This window comes from Larus michahellis, chromosome 2 (assembly GCF_964199755.1).
Source record: "Larus michahellis chromosome 2, bLarMic1.1, whole genome shotgun sequence".
NCBI lineage: Eukaryota > Metazoa > Chordata > Aves > Charadriiformes > Laridae > Larus > Larus michahellis.
The window spans coordinates 118,798,680-118,822,435 of NC_133897.1; the positions used below are offsets into that span (position 1 = coordinate 118,798,680).

Below are 23,756 nucleotides of genomic sequence, written 5' to 3' on the forward strand. Positions count from 1 at the left end.
GACTGAGCACAAAGTTACACTCTGCCGGGAAGAAACCTCTCTGGTTCGGCTGCCTGCTGCCGGTGAGGAAAACGGGTGTTTTTGGCAAGGGTGAAACACGTCCTCAGAGGGGTTCTGCCTGTGCTGTGGGTTCTGCTGGTTGAAGGCAAGTCAGCGGCGGCAGCAGATGGGAACGGGTTTCACAGTAGCGTTGGGAAGGGAGGACACGCAGCAGCTCATGGGGCGCGGGTGCTGGGCCTTGCCCTCACAGCCCTTGTGCCGCTCGTCCCGAGCAGCGGCAGCCACGACACCGTGCTTGGGTCTCAAAGTATGTTATTAAAAGGATTACAGAGTTGTGCTCAAACGGTCCCGTCCATTAAATGCACTGGTTCTCGTGTGATAATGAGAAGGTGTTCGTTGCAGGAGAAGAGCCCTCCCTGATGGGGCTCTGAGCAGCCTGGCCTAGCGGGAGGTGTCCCAGCCCAGGGCAGGGGCTTGGAACTGGGTGGTCTTTAAGGTCCCTTCCAACCCGAACCGTTCTGGGGGTGGCGGCGTCACCCGGCCGCAGAGGGCGCTCTGCCGGCTGTCGATTTTAATCGTGTGATTTCGCCTCCCGCTCCTCGTGTTAACGCTTCCCCGCGACGAGCGGTAACGCCGGAGCGCAGCCGCCGCCGGCTCCCAACCGGGGCGCTGCCCGCGCGCGGGCACTGTGACGTCACGCCGCCCCCCCCCCGCGCTGGGCGCGGCAGCCCCCGGGTGGCGCGTGGGGGCAGCGGGGGCCGCAGGGGGAGGCCGGGAGCGGGCGGGTGGCGGAGGGGATGGAGGAAGACGGAGGAAGACGTGTCCTGTGAACTCTCTGCGTGAACACGAACGGCTTTTCTGGCGCATCGCGGGGCGCTTTGGTGGGTTTTATCTTTAAAAACGGGGAATTCAGGGCGTGGGTTTGAGGTCACGTGGCGGTTCCACAGTTGGCTGCTCCCCCCCCCCCCGGCCGTGCCTCCCGCTGCCTAAAGGTGCAGAAGCGGGAATAAAGGATTTGGTCACGGCAAGCGGTAAATAGCCCCCTCTAAGTTACAGGAGCGATCGGAGGCCGGGGGGGGTGTGGGATGGAGGAGGGTTGGTGGTGGCACGGCAAGGGATGAGCAGTGGCCATCACGCCGCCGGCGATGGACACCTCACACCGGGGCAGGGTAGACACTCACCCGAGGGGTTCTGTTCCTACAGATGAGAAACTGTAAGCCGGCTTGAGTGGGCAAGGATGGAGTCTTCAATGATCAAGCACGTTCCATATGGCCTCCAGATCCTGCTCGAGGGAGTGAGCTGGGCTGTCATGCAAGACAAACCGGATGACATTGCCGAGTTTTTTGCTCTCTATTTCCAAGATCTTGTCATCTTTCAAAAAGGTTTGTTCCTGCCGGTGCTTCATCTGAAGAGCTGAGCTATTTGAGAGTGCTGTCCTGCTCAGGCTTGATTTCTGCTTCTGTTTCCAGGGCATCCAGATCTGGATATAACAGAACTGGTTCATAAGTTTGAGGTTGCTCGCGGTAAGATAGTTGCTCTTTGTTCTTTTGACAAATTTTGAGACAATGTTCCAACCCAAATAGTTGTGAGTAGTTTTCACTTTTTATGGGATGCATCCCGTCCATATCTGGTCACGTGGAAGAGGCATGTTGGTGCTAGGCTATTGAAAAGCCAGGCGTCTTCAGAAAGCACTTGCTTCTATTTAACTAGTGATGTGCTTAACATAAAAGGTTTAGTCTTTTAAACCGTAAGTGTGACAATGTGCGTGGGCAGTAGATAAGAATGTAGCCATCACTGCAGGATCAGGATCACTGCAGGATCACCACCATCACCTGCTCCTAAGTTAATGATTCCTAGGTTTTGAAGTGCTACCAGTGCTCTCGGAATTTCCCAGCCCCTTATTGATAGGCAAGCAGCAATGCCCCCTTAAACCATTCCATCTCTGCAACCCGGGAAGCCTCATAGATGTCCTGTAGAGCCTCTAATCGAGTTGGTGCTGAAACCGCTCTTCATTTTATTTCAACGGAAACAGTTGCTCTTGTATTGCCATTATGTGCCTTTTACCTTGCAGAAAACATGAAGGAGGGACTGGAAGCGAAGACCTCCGAGCACACAGATCCTTCGTTTTCTGGGGAGCCCAAGCAAAAGGACAAGTGTACGGACACCGAGGAAGACCAGCTCCTTAAAGAACCTGAAATTCAATATAGCTCCGAAGTAACTCAACACCCATCAATTGCCAGTTCCGTGGCAGAAAGCAAATCCCCCCCTGGATCTGCTAGACCTCCATCCCCCGAGGGACCTGAACTGGTGTACGTCCCCGCTGAGTCTACACAGCTTGCTGCCCATGCGCTAGGTAACACTGACTCCTTTTGTTCTGTGAGGGATGTGGCAACCAGCGTGCAGACTCTTTACGAAGACTCTCAGACCTCAGAGAATGAACTTACACCAGTAGAAGGTGCTGCTGAAGATGTTGCTGCTGTCCCAGCAGCCGAGCCTATCGTAGAGGCCGTTAGGTCACAACCAGCAGTGCAGAGCCCGTCCTCCATAGCTGGAGAACTAGGGCCCTCAGACAGCCAGGCTGATGTTTCAACAGATGATGATGTAAATCAAGCTTCCTCGGCCACCCTGGGGGAAGACCCATCACCATCACCTCTTTCACCACCACCACCCCCATCACCTGCTCCTCAAGGTCCATTGCAGGCTGTGCCTTCCTGCAACGACGCTGAGGTTACCTCAACCACTGAGGCTGTAACACTGTGGTGGGATGGTGAGCCAGTTATGGGTGCAGAGGTTGCACCTTATGAGGGTGCGGAGGTGGCACCTTATGTAGAGCAGTTTCCACGGAAAATAATCATTCCCTCTGTAGACCAAACAGCTTGTCTGGTAGAGACTGAGCAGCCTCTAAATGCAGGCCAGGGCTCGAGCGCTACAACCTTAGGTCCACGTGCTGATGATTTGCTTCTGTTTAATGTGGGAAGAATTAGTCCCCTGGGATGCTGTACTTTCTCCTTGAGCAGAGAGGAGAGCCCGGATGCCTCGGGTCATTTTCAGACATTGCAGTGCGATCTACCACCCCCTCAGCAGAATAGTGACTTCCCACTTCGCTGTTCTTTGCAAAGAGCCATTGTATCCCTTTATAGAAAGATGATTTAGTTCTGCGGGATGCCGATTCCCTTGGGAAGTGCTGGGAGCTCTCAGCTGCTCCCCAGGTTTGGCTGTAAGGGCTGGAATACATGATGCCACCTGAAGGTTGTGTGGGAGCAGTGATAAGGGCGCGTTGTCTAGCCCACAGCCTCTTTGTCTCTGCGTCACTGGTTTGGGTCTCCATCATCCGGTTACCGTAAGCATCAGCAGCTTCAAATACCCCCTTTCTTGAGAAAGGCCACCAAGCTGGGTGCCAAGGAAGCCTGGAACCAGCCAGTGCTTGAGACAGCCTTGGTCTGTAGATTGAGAGCTGCACACTAAGGGAGTTACAGCCATGAAGAGAAGCCCCAGCTATGATATGAACAGAAAGTGCTACTGTCTTGTTCCTAGCTTAGGATCTCCTCTAAAATAGTTAACCCCCACTGATTTCAGCACTTAAACAGTTTTCTTGTAAAAATGACTGGTGGATGTTGCAGTGCAACTTAAAGTATCACCGAAGGCTGAATTTTGGTGCGTTCGCAAATGCTGCCTTAACAATACCACACAGCAAATTTTTGCATCATCATGGAATCACAGAATGATTTGAGTTGGAAGGGACCTTGAAGATTGTGTAGTCCAACCCCCCTACCCTTGGCAGGAACATCTTTCACTAGACCAGGTTGCTCAAAGCCCCATTCAAGCTGGCCTTGAACAATTCCGGTCATGGGGCCTCAACAGCTACTTTGGGCAACATCTTCCAGGGTCTCACCAGCCTCATTGTAAAAAAACCATTCCTGGTATCTAATCTAGATTTACCCTCTTTCAGTTTAAAACTGTTGCCCCGTGTCCTGTCAATGCAGGCCTTGGTAAAAAGTCTTTCTCTGTCTTTCTTATAAGCCCCCTTTAGGTACTGAAAGGCCGCAATAAGGTCTCCCTGGAGCCTTCTGTTCTCGGGGCTGAACAGCCCTGACTCTCTCGGCCTGTCTTCATAGGAGAGGTGCTCCGGCCCTCAGATCACTTTTGCGGACCCGCTCCAACGAGTCCATGTCTTTCCTGCGCTGAGGGCTCTGGAGCTGGACACAGTACTCCAGGCGGGATCTCACCAGAGCAGAGGGGCAGAATCACCTCCCTCAACCTGCTGGCCACGCTTCTTTTGCTGCAGCCCAGGATGCAGTTGGCCGCCTGGGCTTTGAGCACACATTGCTGTCTCATGTCCAGTTTTTCATCCACCAGTACCTGAAGTCCTTTTCCACAGGGCTGCTCTCAGTCTGTTCTTCCTACAGTCTATACTGGTATTGGGCATTGCCCCAGTCCATGTGCAAGACCTTGCGTTTAGCCTTGTTGAACTTCCTGAGGTTCACGTGGGCCCACTCCTCAAGCCTGTCAAGGTGCCTCTGGCTGGCATCCCGTCCCTCTAGCGAATCAACCGCACCACTCAGCGTGGTGTCACCCGCAAACTTGCTGAGAGTGCACTCAATTCAACTCTCTGTCATTGATGAAGCTATTAAATAGTATTGGTCCCAGCACAGACCCTTGAGGGATACCACTCATTACTGGTTTCCACTTGCACATTGAGCTGTTGACTGTAAGTCTTTGGATGCAGCCATCCATCCAATTCCTGATCCATCAGATAGTCCATACATTAAACCCATCTCTCTCCAATTCAGGAAGCAGAATGTTGTGGTGGAGTGTATCAAAGGCCTACAGAAGTCCAGGTAGATGGTATCTGTAGCTCTTCCTGTGTCCACTGATGCTGTCGCTCCATTGTAGAAGGCCACTAGATTAGTCAGGCACAATTTGCCCTTGCTGAAGCCGTGCTGGCAGTCTTTAATCACCTCTCTGTCTTCCGTCTGTTTTGACGTATCTTCCAGGAGGATCTGTACCATGATCTTACCAGGCACAGAGGTGAGGCTGACTGGTGGGTAGTTCCCAGAGTCCTCCTTATTACCTTTGTTAAAAATGGGCGCGATATTCCCTTTTCTCCAGTCACTGGGGACTTTGCTTGACTGCCATGACTTTCAAATACGATGGAGAGTGGCTGCATAATGCGGAAATTTTCTGCCTGAGTGCCCATCGGTGGTCTGCTTATGTGATTGTGAACTGACCCCTGCGTGTTCACCAAGCTCCAGTGCAGGTCCCTCTTGTAGCCCTCTCCTTCTGTGTCATCCATCCCCTACTATGTGGTCACATAACTGTCTTATGAAAGGGGATGATCAGAGAGGAATTCCTTAGCAAGCCTGAGCAAGGTTTCCTCTGGAGTCTCCCGCCCACAGTGCCAGCATGGGTTTTGGGACCGGTTGTGCACCAGTAGGTAGGCAGCTGGCTTGTGTGGCTGCAAGGGAGCCTTTCTTTTCCGTGGCGTTGCCTGATACTGACACTGGATTATAAATGGGTCGGTGTTGGCTTGGGATGGCAGTCAGAATAACGTTTTTTCAGAGAGGATTTAGCTCTGTTATCCTTCGAGTGGTGTTTCTCGCGTAATTTCTGATCTCATCTGTTCATGACTTCGGAAAACAGCTCAGTGCTCAGCTGTGATGGTCTGTTAAACAGTCACCTTCTCTTCTGCTGCTGTGCTGGTTTTACAATATTGGCCAACGCTTGCTAATCATGACAGAGACCAGACCTCTTGGTTTGTTGGTTTTTTTTCCAATGCTGAGGGATTTGTTAACCATGTGGTGGAACACTGTTTTAATCCCATGAGTACTCTTTTGTGTTCCTCCCTTTATAACTAATCTAGAAGCCATTTTTCGCTCTGTATCTAAAACTTATTCATGTCTTACCCTGTGCTTCGCTTCGATACCTGTTAGTTCAACTAATCAAGATTCTTGAGGAAGCTAAAATGTCACCATCTATGCACCTAAAACACCTTGTATGGATCCAAAGAGATCTGATGTGCTGCAAAGAAGATCCGTGGTCTTCTAACTAGTGATGTGCTTAATGTAAAAGGTTTAATCTTTTAACCCATCAGTGTGCGTGGGCAGTAGATAAGAATGTAGCCGTCACTGCAGGATCAGGAATACAGTTAAGGCTTCTGAGGTTTTGAAGTGCTACCAGTGCTCTCGGAATTTCCCAGCCCCTTATTGATAGGCAAGCAGCAACCCCCCCTTAAACCATTCCATCTCTGCAACCCGGGAAGCCTCATAGGTGTCCTGTAGAGCCTCTAATCGAGTTGGTGCTGAAACCGCTCTTCATTTTATTTCAACGGAAACAGTTGCTCTTGTATTGCCATTATGTGCCTTTTACCTTGCAGAAAACATGAAGGAGGGACTGGAAGCGAAGACCTCCGAGCACACAGATCCTTCGTTTTCTGGGGAGCCCAAGCAAAAGGACAAGTGTACGGACACCGAGGAAGACCAGCTCCTTAAAGAACCTGAAATTCAATATAGCTCCGAAGTAACTCAACACCCATCAATTGCCAGTTCCGTGGCAGAAAGCAAATCCCCCCCTGGATCTGCTAGAACTCCATCCCCCGAGGGACCTGAACTGGTGTACGTCCCCGCTGAGTCTACACAGCTTGCTGCCCATGCGCTAGGTAACACTGACTCTTTTTGTTCTGTGAGGGATGTGGCAACCAGCGTGCAGACTCTTTACGAAGACTCTCAGACCTCAGAGAATGAACTTACACCAGTAGAAGGTGCTGCTGAAGATGTTGCTGCTGTCCCAGCAGCCGAGCCTATCGTAGAGGCCGTTAGGTCACAACCAGCAGTGCAGAGCCCGTCCTCCATAGCTGGAGAACTAGGGCCCTCAGACAGCCAGGCTGATGTTTCAACAGATGATGATGTAAATCAAGCTTCCTCGGCCACCCTGGGGGAAGACCCATCACCATCACCTCTTTCACCACCACCACCCCCATCACCTGCTCCTCAAGGTCCATTGCAGGCTGTGCCTTCCTGCAACGACGCTGAGGTTACCTCAACCACTGAGGCTGTAACACTGTGGTCGGATGGTGAGCCAGTTATGGGCGCAGAGGTTGCACCTTATGAGGGTGCGGAGGTGGCACCTTATGTAGAGCAGTTTCCACGGAAAATAATCATTCCCTCTGTAGACCAAACAGCTTGTCTGGTAGAGACTGAGCAGCCTCTAAATGCAGGCCAGGGCTCGAGCGCTACAACCTTAGGTCCACGTGCTGATGATTTGCTTCTGTTTAATGTGGGAAGAATTAGTCCCCTGGGATGCTGTACTTTCTCCTTGAGCAGAGAGGAGAGCCCGGATGCCTCGGGTCATTTTCAGACATTGCAGTGCGATCTACCACCCCCTCAGCAGAATAGTGACTTCCCACTTCGCTGTTCTTTGCAAAGAGCCATTGTATCCCTTTATAGAAAGATGATTTAGTTCTGCGGGATGCCGATTCCCTTGGGAAGTGCTGGGAGCTCTCAGCTGCTCCCCAGGTTTGGCTGTAAGGGCTGGAATACATGATGCCACCTGAAGGTTGTGTGGGAGCAGTGATAAGGGCGCGTTGTCTAGCCCACAGCCTCTTTGTCTCTGCGTCACTGGTTTGGGTCTCCATCATCCGGTTACCGTAAGCATCAGCAGCTTCAAATACCCCCTTTCTTGAGAAAGGCCACCAAGCTGGGTGCCAAGGAAGCCTGGAACCAGCCAGCGCTTGAGACAGCCTTGGTCTGTCGATTGAGAGCTGCACACTAAGGGAGTTACAGCCATGAAGAGAAGCCCCAGCAGCCCCTGCAGGATCAGGAATACAGTTAAGGCTTCCGAGGTTTTGAAGTGCTACCAGTGCTCTCGGAATTTCCCAGCCCCTTATTGCTAGGCAAGCAGCAACCCCCCCTTAAACCATTCCATCTCTGCAACCCAGGAAGCCTCATAGATGTCCTGTAGAGCCTCTAATCGAGTTGGTGCTGAAACCGCTCTTCATTTTATTTCAACGGAAACAGTTGCTCTTGTATTGCCATTATGTGCCTTTTACCTTGCAGAAAACATGAAGGAGGGACTGGAAGCGAAGACCTCCGAGCACACAGATCCTTCGTTTTCTGGGGAGCCCAAGCAAAAGGACAAGTGTACGGACACCGAGGAAGACCAGCTCCTTAAAGAACCTGAAATTCAATATAGCTCCAAAGCAACTCAACACCCATCAATTGCCAGTTCCGTGGCAGAAAGCAAATCCCCCCCTGGATCTGCTAGACCTCCATCCCCCGAGGGACCTGAACTGGTGTACGTCCCCGCTGAGTCTACACAGCTTGCTGCCCATGCGCTAGGTAACACTGACTCCTTTTGTTCTGTGAGGGATGTGGCAACCAGCGTGCAGACTCTTTACGAAGACTCTCAGACCTCAGAGAATGAACTTACACCAGTAGAAGGTGCTGCTGAAGATGTTGCTGCTGTCCCAGCAGCCGAGCCTATCGTAGAGGCCGTTAGGTCACAACCAGCAGTGCAGAGCCCGTCCTCCATAGCTGGAGAACTAGGGCCCTCAGACAGCCAGGCTGATGTTTCAACAGATGATGATGTAAATCAAGCTTCCTCGGCCACCCTGGGGGAAGACCCATCACCATCACCTCTTTCACCACCACCACCCCCATCACCTGCTCCTCAAGGTCCATTGCAGGCTGTGCCTTCCTGCAACGACGCTGAGGTTACCTCAACCACTGAGGCTGTAACACTGTGGTCGGATGGTGAGCCAGTTATGGGCGCAGAGGTTGCACCTTATAAGGGTGCGGAGGTGGCACCTTATGTAGAGCAGTTTCCACGGAAAATAATCATTCCCTTTGTAGACCAAACAGCTTGTCTGGTAGAGACTGAGCAGCCTCTAAATGCAGGCCAGGGCTCGAGTGCTACAACCTTAGGTCCACGTGCTGATGATTTAGCGTACCATCCTGAGAGAACAGAATCTACAGCGCAAGTGGAATCAGCTGAGCAAGTTTATGTCTTGTCAGGTAAGAAAGTCTGGGTCTGTGTGTTATCTTCCTGTTTCAGTTTCCAGCTCTACAGCTTCATCGGTGGTCATTAAATGGAAAAGCACCTATGTCAGTGCAACACAGGGATAGAGATGATTTCTAAGCAACTACTGTACCAACACCATCTGCTTGGCCCCAGTGCACACGTGTTAGATCTCCCTGCTGTCTGTTCCAAGAGATGTGGCTGGCTTTGGGCAAGACTGCCATGGGCAAATATGCAGCCAAGAGCGCATATTGCATCTGTGGGAAGGTGCCCATTGATGCCAAATGGTCTTGCTCAAAACAAGCCATATTTTCTGAAACAGGTGTTAGGTACCTAAGATGTCACACATGTGCCCTGTGGCTGAAGAGAGGTGACCAGTTGGAGCCCTAGTTTTGAGTCTCCTCCTCTGAAAGATCTCATATTCCAGCACTGACCTAGGAGATTTTCCACATAGGAAAAAGAAAAATAAATGGTGGTGGTTGCCTGTGCTGTCTTGAGCTTGGCGAGTTTCTGCAGCTGGGCTGAGTGGGCTAAGCACTGGTCATCAGTTTGACAAGCAGTAAGAGAGCTGGCGTTCCATCTTTCTTGCCCACCAGCACCTCGTCCCTGTGGTGACATGTGCCCAGCTCCTCCCAGGCCCAGCTGGACAAACCCTCCAGGGTGGCGGTCCCTGCCACTGCAGTATCTGTTCAAGCCCTGTCCCAGGCCCCAGAAGTAGTACAGCTGTGAGGTCTCAGCAAAGCATTTTGTAGAGGAGAGCTGAGCGTAGGCAGACTTGTAAATTAAGATTGGCTCTTTAAAAAAAAAAACAACCATCCTTCAGAAATACCAGGCAAATGGTTACCTAGAAAAGCCTGGCCACAAATAGAGCCAGAGCTCTGACCATAAACAGTTTAACTTTTTCTAGGCTGCACGTGTTTGTCAGCCACATACCAAACAGTGTTTGCTATCCCAGCTCCCTTCTCTAACATGCTTGCTTTCTCCAAGTGTAGCTACCTTTGGTTTAGACATAAGGATTTACAATGTGACTGGAATGCGCTGCTCCTGATACCAGCACTCTCACTTTTATCTTTGTAGCCATGGCATCAAGTGAAGCAGGACAGCCACCACCACCTTCTAATGTGTGGACCCTCTATTGCCTAACTGACTTGAGACAAGGTCAAAAACCACCACCATCCCTTCCTGCTGGAACTGCTGTTTCTTATTCCCAGGCAACCCTCCGGCTTTCCAGGGGGGAAAATCAACAATGCGGTCAGCCGTCACAAGCATCTGCTCCCATTTATGTGATGCAAGAAGACAGCAAGAGGGGAAACGCTCCACCTTTCATTTTAGTGGGCTCTAACGTTCAGAAGGCACAGGACTGGAAACCTATTCCTGGCCATGCTGCCTTTGAACAGCAAGACGTAGGTTCTGGGAGATTCGTTACGGTGCCAGTCCCAGCAGCCAGGCCAGCTGATGAGGAAACAGATACAGCAGGCCCCAGTTTTAATTCTGCGGGGAAACCAGGGCTGAGCCCCCCCCTACCCAGTGTTTGCTTGGTTGCCATCCCTCTGGATGATGTGATGTCCGCCAAGACAAAGCTCACCAGCTGGTGATAAGCACACAGGTATAAATGCTCTTGCAGAAAGTTCGGGTACTGCAGGATAGATAACCATTATGTCAGGGCTCATTCCCAAAGCAGGGTCATGAAGAACTTTGCTTCTTGCATGGGTCTCGCCTAGGGAGATGCTACTAAAAGCTTAATTTAAGCCTTTTCAAAATAAAACAAGGTTTAAGACCAGTGGTTAAACTATTTGTCATATGTAAGAGAGCCAATGTCTTCCTCTGCTCGTTTACACTTTGCAATTGGTAGTACTGGTCTTCCTCTGGTTTTAGTCTAAAGTAACCAAGTTTTTAATCTCACATTTATAGACATCTTTTAGCATTTGTGTAATATTCAGAATGTGGCAAAATACCCTCATTGTAGGTAGCAATTAAAGTAGTTCTCGCTGCACGCTTTCTACTAAGTTCATGTTATTTTTTTGAACAGGTTGAGAAGCGAGGAAGAGTTCAGGAGGAACGGAGCTGACATTGCAATAAATTCAACAACTTAATGCAAATGGTCCAACAAAGCCAGTAATTAGCATTGCATTCCCCTGTGTTTTATACTTTCCCAGCACAGCACAACATCCGGAATGTTAACTTTGTGTGAATTATGACCACTGAGACACATCTGCTGCAGCTGTTTCACTGAAGAGTGGCCCAGCTTCTTCAGTGTGCTGACACGGTGTATGCATAAGCCCCAGCCGTACCGACAGCTTACATCCAGAGCCAAAGTTAGTTCCGTGTAACCAGGCGTAGTCGATGCTGCTGGCGTTACACACTCTAGGAAGGAACTGTGCACAGATGTTGTGCGCAAGAGCTCAGTCAAACATTCAACTAGAGGAATGAGTTGTCCTCACCCACGGGCGATTCACTCAAACCACAGGGGTTTATTGAGGAGGACAGCTGAGGATATGCATCAAGGAAGGGGTTAAGAAAAAGTACCTTTACTTTGCTTTAGAGGTTTCACAACTACAGGTATGGTCACATAAATATGCCAGGCTCGTGAAGTATAGGTCTAGAAAAAAACCAAATCTGTTCTTATGAAACAGAAGTCGCTCAAAACAAAAGAAGGAAAGTTAATGTAGTATAGACTTTCCTCCTTCTTGAACCAGGGCGGGCAAGCAGGAACTAAATGCTTTGTTCTCCCTAGCAGTGAGCGTTCAGTGCTGTGTGACCTGCTGAAGCACTGACCCACCAGACTGCTTCTACATAGCTCAGAATCACACTTGGAAGTTGCACGGGAATTAAGACAGACTTGAAGAAATGCTGGCCAGAGTAGAGGCTCGAGTGCAGAGGTGAGGCTTCCAAGAGACAGTGCAGGTGTTCGATTTCTGCATCTACAGCTCACTGGGAGGACTGGGCCCTCGCATGACAGACTGCCAAAGGCTTTCCCTTATCTATGCAAATACGTCTCAGCATCACTAGCCTGGGTAATTCTAGTAGTGCCCAGAATAAAAATAGAAAGCGTCTCATTGCCTTATTCACCGTTTCAGTAGTCCACCCTCAAGGCCAGAGCTGCCGCCTCACTGCATATTCAAGGAGAAAGCTCTCAGTTCCCCATCCATCCCCCATATGGAGACTGTTCCTCAGGAGACAAGAGGTCCATGAAGCACATGGAAGCACAATGTACATCTTCATTGCAGCAGCTTTTGGAGTAGGCTTGCTCAGAAAGGGTCAGCGCTGTCAAACACCACTCACTTTAGGTGCAAGAAGTTTCAAAGCCTTTATTTAGTAGCAATTATTCGATTAACACTAACCTCCAGACAGCAGTTAAAATATTGTACAAAGAGCAGCTCGCCCTCTAGAAGCTCTGTACACAGTTCAATATAAACTTACACTCTAAGATTGAATGCACCCCACCGAAAAGGGGTAAAGCAGCTGTGCACAGGAGGCCTCACTGAGGTGCTGGACTACCTTTGAAATGCACAAGACTTCCTCCCGGGGAGTTTGCACAGTACAGACACAGGTCCTCTCCCCCCCCTACACCATGTTCCACCGGCTCCTGGACTGATTAGGTTCTTGCCTTTTTGCAGTGGTGCTGGGCACCAGAACTTCTAGTGCATGAAACAGATTCTTTTAAAACCTGTTATTAGTGTGCAGTTCAAATCAAATCTGTAGATAATTTAAATGGCTCTTAATTCCTTAAACCATAAGGCTGGTAGCAAAACAGGAGAGCAAAATTCAAAACACACTGCACAAAACATTGAATAAATACCTCTGAGTAATGTTACCAGCTTAAACAACTGCATTAATGCTCCAGAGACGGGAACACTTCTGGAATCTCCAACCAGAGCGCAGGATTTAAGGGAGTTATTTTAGTAAAAGAAAAGTCACTTTATGAAAAATTACATCTTTACAAAAGTGACACACCCTTCTTCATTTAAGAACAGAATATTGCGATTACCATGTGTGCTTTTAAACATTCCCATGTCACGATAAATAAAACCAGTTTTACTTGTGCCAGTGTTACCTACGAAAGAAAGTATTCACAGAACAGCCGAAGGTGTTCTATTCCTCATACACCACAACCTAATATAGGTGGATTCAGCAAACAGGGCAGCTCGAAACCACGGCGACTTAACTTTGTCCATGCAGGACCCACCATCAGCCAGAAAAATTATTCCCCTACTTATGGGACTGCAGATCATGTACCACCAGATTTACTGTGGAGATGCTTAATATTCTGTTTGATAACATGTCAGTTTTTTTCAGGAGATAAGTAAAACAAGGGAAAACATTAAAACAGATTAAGACTTATTTGTATCAGTCACAGGCTCCTTATTGCATTTTAATAAATATCAGGCAAGTTAAAGTAGTTTCTGTCCCAGTAGTTGCCAGAATAAAGCCAGTCCTGTGTACCAGTATAGGGATTGGGGCCTTGGTGGAACCATCTGCAAGGAAACAAAGAGCATGTTAGTGAAGCTATTAACGCACACTTTTATGGAAGTTCAGAACTGCTTTGCTGCTGCTTTAGCAGTTTACTGTTCAAAGGAATTACTGTGATTGCAGGAGCCCTCTTGGTTTTAAATTCGTAAGTGGATTTAAAGTCATCTTCAGCAGCTAGATCTCCCCATTTGCCACAGCACTTAAGTGTCTCTCAGGTGAAATTACTGACACCAGTATTTTGTCACTTGAAGCAGTCACAACTATCACAAAAAGGACAGGTACAGTTTTACTTCAAAGCAGTTGTGAACAATCATTTTGGCATGCGTAAGCAGTAACAGTTTGGGCAAGACACGTAAACACCACAAGCACTGCAGTCCTGAAAACAGAAAAACATTATTTTCCCAGGATCTACATTTCCCGTTGTTTTTAAAAGCCTTGTTTTGCAACGCACTCAACTCAGACCAAGTGTGCCACCTACCCTCGGTATAGATGAAATATCACCACAGGCTGCAGGGAAAGTCCTGGCTTTTTACAATTTAAGTGTCGCATTATGCTGTTAGCCGTGGGGAGCTCATCTGAACGGCCAGAAAGCTGATGCTGTCTGCTTGAAGTTACTTGCAGGCTTTTGCTAAGCTGGTTGTTGCTGGGATCACTGAAGTTTAGCACCTTCTTTCTTTCCTTCTTTCTCCCCTTCCTGCCTAGCCTGGAGGCACTGTGTATGCACATGCAGAGATTACACGTGCGTGTGTATATAACCTTTTATTGGAGGACTATCTATCTGTAAAATAAAGTGCACTTAAAGCCATACTGCTGGCAAGCATCCCCCAGTGGTGAGTACAACCCTCTCAAAATCTCCATGGCATGGAAGTTTGTCCTCCTTCCTCCTCTCCCACACCCACTTCTGTCCATCCTGCAGCCCGTTACTGAACGCTGCTTTCTCTCTGGGTTCAGCTACTCGACTTCCTGCCCCAACAGCAGACGCTGCACAGCACCAGACCTCTGGCATGTCAACTTCTTGTTGTGTTTCGCCAAGCCATGTTTGTGGCACAAGTCAGCTTGCTAGAACCTGTTTCTGTGGTTAATATGCTCCACAGATTCCTTTCACCTCCTCGTTGGCCACAAAAGCCAGTTCTTTTATATGCCTCACTGCGGTGAACACACTCACTTAAGTAAATCATGCGTGTGCAAGGCAGCTTATTTTAACTCGGCTCTTCCCCTCTAGGGTACCGTAAGGTTTCAGAACAGAAATTAAAGCACATTTGGACCAAATATGACTTGATCTCTTTAAAAAGCAAAAGCATAAAGGCTGCCAGTATTGCAGGGTTGTGTTACAAAGCAGGGCAGCTCATAGGCAAGTCTTCCTTGGCTCAAAAGGATTGAGATACGTATCGGAAGAAATGCCTTGCACTGTCTTCATGGTGGTAAACTGAACAGTTGAACACTTCAGTGGTTCTCCTGCTGGCCTGGTGAAGTGAACTGAAGTCGACAGAAGTCATTCACCCCTGGTGAATGTGGTTCACATCGCCTCCATGCAGGACGAGTAACTGGTCTGCGCATATGTCTAGTTCACCTCCTCCTTTCAGAGGTAATGGCAGCTCATTCCAGAGCCCAAAGCCAAGCATTTGCCGAGAGGCGGGGCTATAAGCACAGTTACCTCATCTCTCAGATTAAGGAATCCTGCCACCCACTACCTCACTAGTGTCTTCCACACTTGTACGGGTCAGGGCAATGTGCCCCTCCTCCAGTGACCACCTGCTTCAAAAGGAAGGGGAAAGGCGATGGGAAGAACGAAGTCTGAGAGACACAGGAGAACCAAAGCAATCTAATAATCTAGCCAGGCAAGTGACAGGAGAAAAGGGACTGATTTTCATCAAAAGCAACAGACCACTGCTGTGTTTCAGAACTGGTCTTTTACGCAAGGCTTAAGACTACTGGTCAGTCTCTAAAACATTAAGTGTTCCACATAAATCGCTTCTTCATAAATACCAAGACCCCGCTTCTAAAGTGGATTAAAAATAATCATAAAAAAATCACTAGGCACTTTGGAGAATTGTCTTATGAGGGAGGAACTCTACTAGACAAAGTAAGAACCCTGCTTTTCTGTGGCAAGGAAACTGCAGTAGTTTACATCAGTTTATATCACACTGCAGATCAAAGCCTACAGTTGACCTTCTGAGAGTTTCCCTTCACGGCATGCATTTTTCCCCAAAAAAATTACAACTCTTCTTACACACTTCACATTCATCCTTTGGAGAATGTGACACTTTGCATTCCTGCTAGAGAGATCAGACACTAGAAATTTTCTGCCAAAGCTTTAGAAACATCTTGGAAAACAAAGAGTTCTTAAAGAATATCCCAGGCAAGCGCTGAGCAGGTCTACAGTACCAGCACAACAGCAACTGAAGAACTTTTTGAATGGTGTCTGCACTACCTACGCACCCTGAAAACCATTGCTCTGAGCTTCTCCCTGGGAATCCCCCAATTCCCAATACCAACCTCAGGTAGCTTGAGCTGTAACTTAAGCTACTTCAGGCACTGGGAAGAGCACAATATACCTATCCCTTGCTTTGAAAGCACTTGGTGAGAGCTAGAACCACTCTGAATTCAGGAAAGGAAGAGGGAGGTGCAAGGCTGTCCAGCATTTAACATGTCTACTTGGAAGCACTACAGAGATGTTATTTTCCACCAGTCTCAGGGCAAACAAACCCAAACACTTCAGGAGAGCAGGCACAGGAAAAAGACAAAGGCAGACATGTCCAAACCTGGGACTCTGGGATGATGGGTGACTTCATTTGAAAAAAAGAAAAAAGTGATTTATAGTTACAAACAGACATTTTAAAGATATTTAATCCACAGTGTCTGGGTGTACTAATAGCTAGTTAATAGGGAAGAGATGAAGCTTGCTTGCTTTTAGAGACTTTAGCCCTACCATTTTTTTTTCTGTGAACAGACCGCCAGTTTATTACTATACTTTTAAGTAGACCTTGTCTGGTCAAACTAGATGCATCTGGGTCATGCTTTCACAGTTTCTACTTAGCTTGTGTATAAAAGCTCCCAACTGACCTCTCTCATCTTATAGTACAAAAAAAAAAAAAAAAAAATCCAACAAGCGTCCTGGCAGATCCCTTGTAAGCTAACTTTTCCCTTAGCTCTTCTAACTTTTGTAGTTAGTAACCCTCTCAGAAAGGAGAAAATTACTTAAGTGATAAAATAATTTGACCAACTTTGAGAATAACTGTATGCCACGGGAATACAGTATTGCCTGCACACTGATCTGCGAAGTCATGGGCAATAAGCTATCAAGTTCACCGGATTCAAAAGCATTTCCTCCTCTCTTTGGCCAAGCATGCAAATTTGAGTCAATTATAAATTAATCAGCGACAACAGTCCCTATGGGCAGCTATCAGTGGCAACACCTTTTTCATGTCAGAACCAAGAGCTGCTCAGAAAAGACAACATGGTTTGTATTTGAATATGGGTGTGCAAGCAGCGAGAGGGAAGGAACTGAGACCAAGCCTGACGCTTCTTTCTGGAAGGACTGCAGCCCGCAGGGGCTGAATCTGCAAATACAACAGTGGCACCAAACCTGATGACAACATCAGCTCTTCATGCTGACACAACACTGCACATCACCGGCGTGGACTGGCAGTTAACCTGAACGTTCAAAACCTTTATATAAATACACACAGAGAGGCGAGCGCACTAACCTTGTCTTCCAGTCTTCCTCTGACTTCGAACGATTTTTGCGGGCAGTCCTTTGTTTTTCTTCTAGCCTCTTCTTTTCTTCACTAGCTAGATCTTGAAGGAATAAAAATACACAAATAAAAATACGGAATATGTCAAAGTGTAATATAAGACAGGTTCATTACTCCATCTGACCCAGCAAATAAATAAGGGAACCAGTAAAAGTTGTCCATTTAAAAAGCCTTCTACGTAACACAGAAGAGCTTCTGGGCTTAGTCTAAGTGCAAAGCCAAGCCAGCTGTGGCACAAGATCAGCCAATGGAATCCTAGTCTTTAAGACTGCTAAATACATGTTTATCCATGGCCTGAGGACACTGAAAATGCGTTTACGTGACAGCAAATGAGAGCTAGAGGAGGTGGCACACCTAGAATTTATTTCAGTAGGGAAACTGACTAAGATATGCTGGATTTATTTCAGAAGTCTGACCACCTGCTTCTTGTTAAGGTTTGGGGTAAGTTGTTACTAGTGCTTAGTTCCTGATCAAAGAGGGTTTGGAATATTCACTTCCAAACCACAAAGAATTTGTTTCTCTGCAGCATCCCTTTTTTTTTTTTTTTTTGTTAATGCACTAAGGTAGCACAGGTCATGGTCCTGAAGAAGGAGAACAGTTGCTTCTGTTTGGCAGAAAGGATGATAAGAATGTTTGAGGTGTAGGCCAGATGAAGCAGCACATTAGGTGAAAGGCGATCTCTTTCACACTTGAATCCTCAAAAAGCCTTTCATAAAAATCTTCGAAAGTAGTATTTGAGAGAATCACTTTTGGAAGACTATGAGCCATTACCAGTTACCCTGCCAGCTACTAACACACTGCATACTACCAGTCTATCTGCTAGACAAACTTTATGCAGTTACTGTAGTTAAGAAATATGGTTTGTCGCTAACAGTAAACCAGTATCAAGTCAGTCTCCAAACAACAGCTACTTCCCCCCGACAAACACAACCTATTGCTGAGCATGATGTTACTTGGTATGGAATATATCCCTTTGGTCAGTCTGGGTCACAGCTGTCCTGGCTGTCTCCCCTCCAGCCTCTTGCCCACCCCAGAAACGGAGAAGGCCTTAACACTGTGCAAACGTTGTTCAGCAATCGCTAAAAGATGGATGTTGTTATCAATACTGCTTTGGTCACCAAACTAAAACACAGCACCATATATGGGCTACTATGAAGAAAACTGACCCCATCCCAATCAGCCCCAGTACAGGCGGGTGACACACCTTTCACTGGAAGCATACCACAACCTGCAGGCACCTGCATTAAAGAGATACTGTCTTGCAGCACGAAGGAACGTATCTTTATAGGTAGCTACTCTCTAACACAGTTCATCTAACAACTTGAATGCAGAATTTCCTTTTTTTCCAGTCCCTCGGTTTTAACAAGAAATAAAAACACCTTTGCCAATAACTGAAGTTACCTATTTCTCCATTTTCCATGGCTCTGATATCTGGTCGTAGCCGGCAGTCAGTTCTGGGAATGACACTCTCCATTTCTTTGTCCAGCTCATTCAAAGCCATAGCAAAGCTAGTAAAATTATACATCTGAAATTCAGAGACAAAGAAAAGGTGACTTTGTGACGTCTCTAGCTGCTAGTCTTAATACACAAGAAAGCTGCTGCCTAAAAACAAACATCTAAGTGCCTTTTCATTATTTAATCACTCAAGATAGGAATACTCAAGATACCAGCAAAACTGCACTGTTAGGCAGAGTGTAGGTGATCCTCGGTGTTTCTGTTTAACCAGGCCAGCATCCAATTACTCAGTGCACTATTTCTGTCTTATCTTCTTTTTCCAGTCCTACTGGTATTTTCCCTATCTCTGTAGAGAGATTCCCCCCCTTGATTAACCCACTGAGGGCACCTTTTCTTGTTCCAATTCTTTGTCTTACCAGTTGCCCACATACCCTTGTACTCTGCCCATTGGCTCGCCAGCTCCACAGCCCTTCACACCCCAACTCATGGTATGGAAGCTTTGCAAGTGTCTCCCCTCTAATAAAGCTCTTCAGGAGAGATTTCTCACAAGGGAGGTGCCTCAGTATGGGAAGCAGGGTGGAGAGAAGAGGTGGGGAAATCCCCCACAGCGTTAGCTACATCCCATTTTCCAGAGAAATTACACTAACTCTGGAGTCATGCCTGTAGCAGTTATCCCTCCAAACCCACATTATAGAGCTACAACTGTAGTGTGAAAGTTTGTTGCAATAAACAGGCAAATGCAGACTTGCTAATGAAAGAGACAACAAATGGATTTGCTTTGTGTTGAACACACAGAACAACGGGGTAGCACACACTTTCAATAAGCAAAAGCATAGCTGACCTGCGCTGAATTTGGAGGTCTTGGAGTTATCTTCCATAGCAAAATACTTCCAGGAATAACATACACGCTCTCAGAATCTGGCAACGGCATCTCATCTGGTTCCTCAGTATTCCCCACCTAAAGGCAGCAGATAGATAAGAGTTCTTTGGAGTCATAAATCATCTACACTCATTCATTCCAACACTGGAACTTACACAAAATTATTTCTTTGACCAAAAGTAAATAATTTCAGTGACAAAGAAACTTTTCTAGATGCTTGTCAAGAAGGATGACAGCATTTACATAGAATACATGCTCCAAATCCCCTCACACGGGAAGACTGCCAACAGTTTCTTGCATTGACATCTTGGTAGATATAATATGTATGTTCAAGCGTTAAGAAACGTCAGTTTTTCCACCACAGAGATGTCTTGTTTCCTCAAACACAAGCACTTCCATGCTTGATATTTAACTCCATTCCTGCTTCATTAAAGTTGAAGAACAGAAGTCACACATTCCTCATCCTTCCACATCAAAGAAACGCCAGCACATAATGCAAACGCTGTCTTCAGTTTGTGCACAACAGAAAGCCCTACACGACTGCTCTTTGCTCAGAGGAGCCTTCCTTTCCATTGACTGCTGCGTACTACTGAAATGGCAAAGTGCAAACATTAAATGAATACCCTAAATAAGCTGCTTCTTCTGGGAAGGGTATCCTATGAAGGCTGACACACACAGCCTGAGGCAGCTGCAGCCCCAGCACTGTGAAATGGTTTTTCCAGAGAGGGGAAAAAACTCCACCCGTGGTTACTAGAGCAGTAGAAAATAACTGGTGGCAGCAGTGTAGGTGTGACCTGAACTAGTTCTAAATCATCACCCTTTTTTTTTTTTTTTTGCACTGCTTTAAAGCACCTGGGGTCCAATGCCACTGACATTAATTACGCCACACAAGTGTATGTTATGATACTGAACTAAAGCCAGCTAGACAAGGAATATGGCTCTCCCAAGAAAACTCGGTGTCACTATCAGAGCTAAAAACAGCAGCACATTTCAGAGACTACTGGAGAGTAAAGCTGAACTTAAAGGCAACTAATGCTTTAAACACTTTGGCTACATGCCAACAGCCTTAATCCCGCTGCTAATAAGCTTTGCTCTCTGATGGTTGTGCCAGATAATACAGACTGTATTTTAGTGCAAGAAAACTCAGTACCCAAACCAGACTCAGCTGTCCTCTGACATGATTCATGTGTTATGCCTCCAGGAAAATAGGGAAGCATTAAGGATGCTGTTTCACTGTGGAGCGCGTGGGTACAGTGCTTTTCATAATGAACAGGTTGCAAAGTCACCGGAACAACACACAGACCAGGTTCGGTCCCTCAGCTTTTAAGAAGATAAACAGGGCTTATAGCTGACTACATCTGAACCATGCTGGCAACCTGCCATTCTTTCCTTCAGACACTGATCTGTCTTTCAGAAATCAGGAATTTGAAGCAGAACAGATCGGAAAGATATCCTTGTATCAAAACAAAGACATTTCAATACCAAACGGTCAAACTCCAAACTAGCTTTCATATAAAGGCTACAACACACACTGCAATTTGTGCCTTGTTGGATACATAATCTTAAAAATGTCATGAGAATCACAAAGAACTAGGTAATAAAAAGTGGATTTTAATGCGCTCTTGTCACAATGATCCATATTTCATGCTTAGCGCTACTCAACCTCTCAGTGTATTGCTAGGAGGGTAGTAACAGACTTTGCCAAAGCAAGTCCTCTGGTGTCTGTAAACCAGGCAAGTGTGAGGGCAGTTGCTGTTGCCTTACATTATGCTCTTCCATATATCTGCATTGAAAATTCTGCATGAAATGCTTCACCTCGATTAAAAAAAACTCTACTATAACTCTTCTGATGTTGGTAAAATACCGCCTTTGCATATATGAAGGCTTGTTTAGCTCCCTGCAAAATTTTTTTTCCTTATGTTTTATCCCTATGAAAATCAAAGGGACTCAGGGAAAAATGTGGGGCAATTTGCCAAAGGACTCTCATCCAAGCAGGTCCCCTAAAAGGAGACGGAAGTGATTCTTCATTAGTAGCAACACAGAATGAAGGAATCGCTGTAAAATAACGAAATAAATCTGAAAATTCTAATTAAGAGAAGTCTGAAAGGCTATGTACTTTCACGCTTGAGTGAATCCTTCACTACACATCCAGACATTATACGTAAGATGCTCAAAAACCACAAGCAGTATTAACTCCTCAAACACAAGGGGGCAGTGGGAATACATACTCAACAAAGACTACCTGATTCACAGTGTGCACTACAAAGCTTTCCGATTTCTACACAGAAACAGTTCGGTTAACTGAGTAGAAAAAAACATGCTTTTTCTAGCGTCAGAGCAACATTGCAGCCTGAGCTTTATGCAATAGGAAGCTTCATTTTTGAGGGGAAAAGCAAAGATCATCTTAAGCGTTGTTGGAAAATGCCAAGCGGTAGCTGAACAAAGACACAGGGTATGCTTTTCTTTGCTCCTTCTCCCTAGAGCTCAGAGGGTCAGACTCGAAGAGAAGCAGTAATCCCCAGTGCTTTAGCACTCTCCTGATGACAAGCACTGGAGCAATCTCAGATACAGCAACAATCTGAACCTGCACAGGAACAACAGCTTTCAGAGTTCTCTGTCTCTTTTTTCTTAAGTATAAAAGCTACCAACAACAAAACCAACAAAAATATCTGCTTCAGTCACTGAAGGGGAACAACGCCTGTTTTAAGCTATCATATGCAAGGTTGTTCTTCATCAAGTTATGTCACCATAACTGTTCACCTTAAGCAAAAAACATACTGCTAAACAAAAATCTGGAAGAATTAAGAATGGCTGGGCATGGTTTTTTTCCCAGAACAAAAAATAATGCAATCGTGGAAGAAAAAAAAGCAAGCCTTTCTGTGGTTGTGAAAATTCAATAGAAAGCAATACAAAAATCCTTTGTAAGAGCTGGAAAATATCGTCTTCTATCAAGATGAGAAACTATTCTATCCTGGCTCTAGGAGTCCGAAGCTTCCTATTACAATGTAAATGTTATCATACATGATTAGAACTATGGTCCAACTAATGGACATGCTATTTCCTCCAAGTGACTTGGGAGGAAGCGGCAGGTAGTGAACCAGCCAGTATCTAGATCACTCCCGAGTTTTGGGAAGTCTGAATACAAATCTCAGAGAGAACAAGCATTTTATCCCTTAATGCTGGTACTCATACAATCCATTTTGTATCCTACTAGGCAAGAGAGAATAAATGAAAAGAAACCTTAATGCTCTTAAATGCTGCTAAAATATTTAGCTCTCTTATCATGCTTTTGACATACCACCTCTTTACTAATACCTGTTTACTGCTTTTCTTCTCTTCTGCATTTTTCTTGTCATTTTTTTTGTAAGCTTCAAATGTAGCTGGGTCAACACTGTACAAACACTCGGTCCATTTCCCATACAGTGCACAAAGTTTCTTTTTGCTGTCAAAAAAAGACTAAGTTTACAAAGGAACTTAAAGAGATTTATTTCATCATTTCAGACAAACATATTTGAAAGAAGAATTTTTGAGAGCAACTCTTAAAACTCCATTATTGGTGTTGCACAATTCATAATGTTGCTGTTGCAGGTTCATGTTCTTATAAGCATACAGTTCCACAGCTTCCATCAGAAACAGAGGGCAGCAATTTGTTTTGTATTAGGAATGAATCTGTTACCTTTTGTCCTGAATGTAGCCTTCAACTTTGTGCAACTCTTTCCCAAAGAGGCCGCAGGGCTTGAAGCTTAGTACACATTTCTCACCAGTTCTAAAGGCAGAAAAAGAGGGCATTATTACTTCCAAATGCTTTTCCTCTTCAAACTTGCAGCAAGTGAAAGCACTCGCACTCTTAACTTACTTATGGTTAGTTATTTCCACGTTTCCATACTGCTCAATCCAAAGTTTGCCCACAATAATGTTATGCACACAGCATGTAGGATTTGTCCACGTGTAGGCTTCATTGTGTCTATGGGAGGGGAATAAAAATTAAAATACTGTATCTTTGTATTGGATGTCACTCCTGCATCAAGCCATCAGCAATAAATGGCACCAAGTCTTGAAATGGACATGGCAGTAAGTCAGGAAACCCAAGAAGTTTATGAACCTATCGCTACTGACTGTATCAATTCCTTAGAACAGCCACTTCAGTCGCTGTTAGCACTGAATGACAAGAGGAAAGCTAACAG

General features: G+C 46.3%; 2 protein-coding genes across 8 annotated transcripts in view; one reads left to right on the top strand and one right to left on the bottom strand.

The window, feature by feature from the left end:
- The first annotated feature begins 1,237 nt into the window (after positions 1-1,237).
- On the top strand, positions 1,238-10,659 carry CABYR (calcium binding tyrosine phosphorylation regulated). Its single transcript, XM_074573552.1, is given in 7 exon segments — positions 1,238-1,382; positions 1,470-1,523; positions 2,072-2,767; positions 6,374-7,069; positions 8,052-9,008; positions 10,090-10,574; positions 10,576-10,659. Coding segments are annotated over 7 exon segments (3,117 nt in total).
- A 1,641-nt stretch (positions 10,660-12,300) lies between these two features.
- Positions 12,301-23,756, bottom strand: part of OSBPL1A (oxysterol binding protein like 1A) — a 73,423-nt gene continuing 61,967 nt past the window's right edge. For all 7 annotated transcript variants that reach the window (XM_074576849.1, XM_074576850.1, XM_074576851.1 and 4 more), the window contains 7 exons: positions 23,429-23,536; positions 23,249-23,338; positions 22,888-23,014; positions 19,534-19,650; positions 18,639-18,762; positions 17,190-17,280; positions 12,301-13,487 (listed from right to left, as the gene is read on the bottom strand). In XM_074576849.1, the coding sequence (XP_074432950.1) occupies positions 13,385-13,487; positions 17,190-17,280; positions 18,639-18,762; positions 19,534-19,650; positions 22,888-23,014; positions 23,249-23,338; positions 23,429-23,536 (760 nt within the window). In that variant the 3' untranslated portion in view covers positions 12,301-13,384. The remainder of the gene's footprint in view (positions 13,488-17,189; positions 17,281-18,638; positions 18,763-19,533; positions 19,651-22,887; positions 23,015-23,248; positions 23,339-23,428; positions 23,537-23,756) is intronic.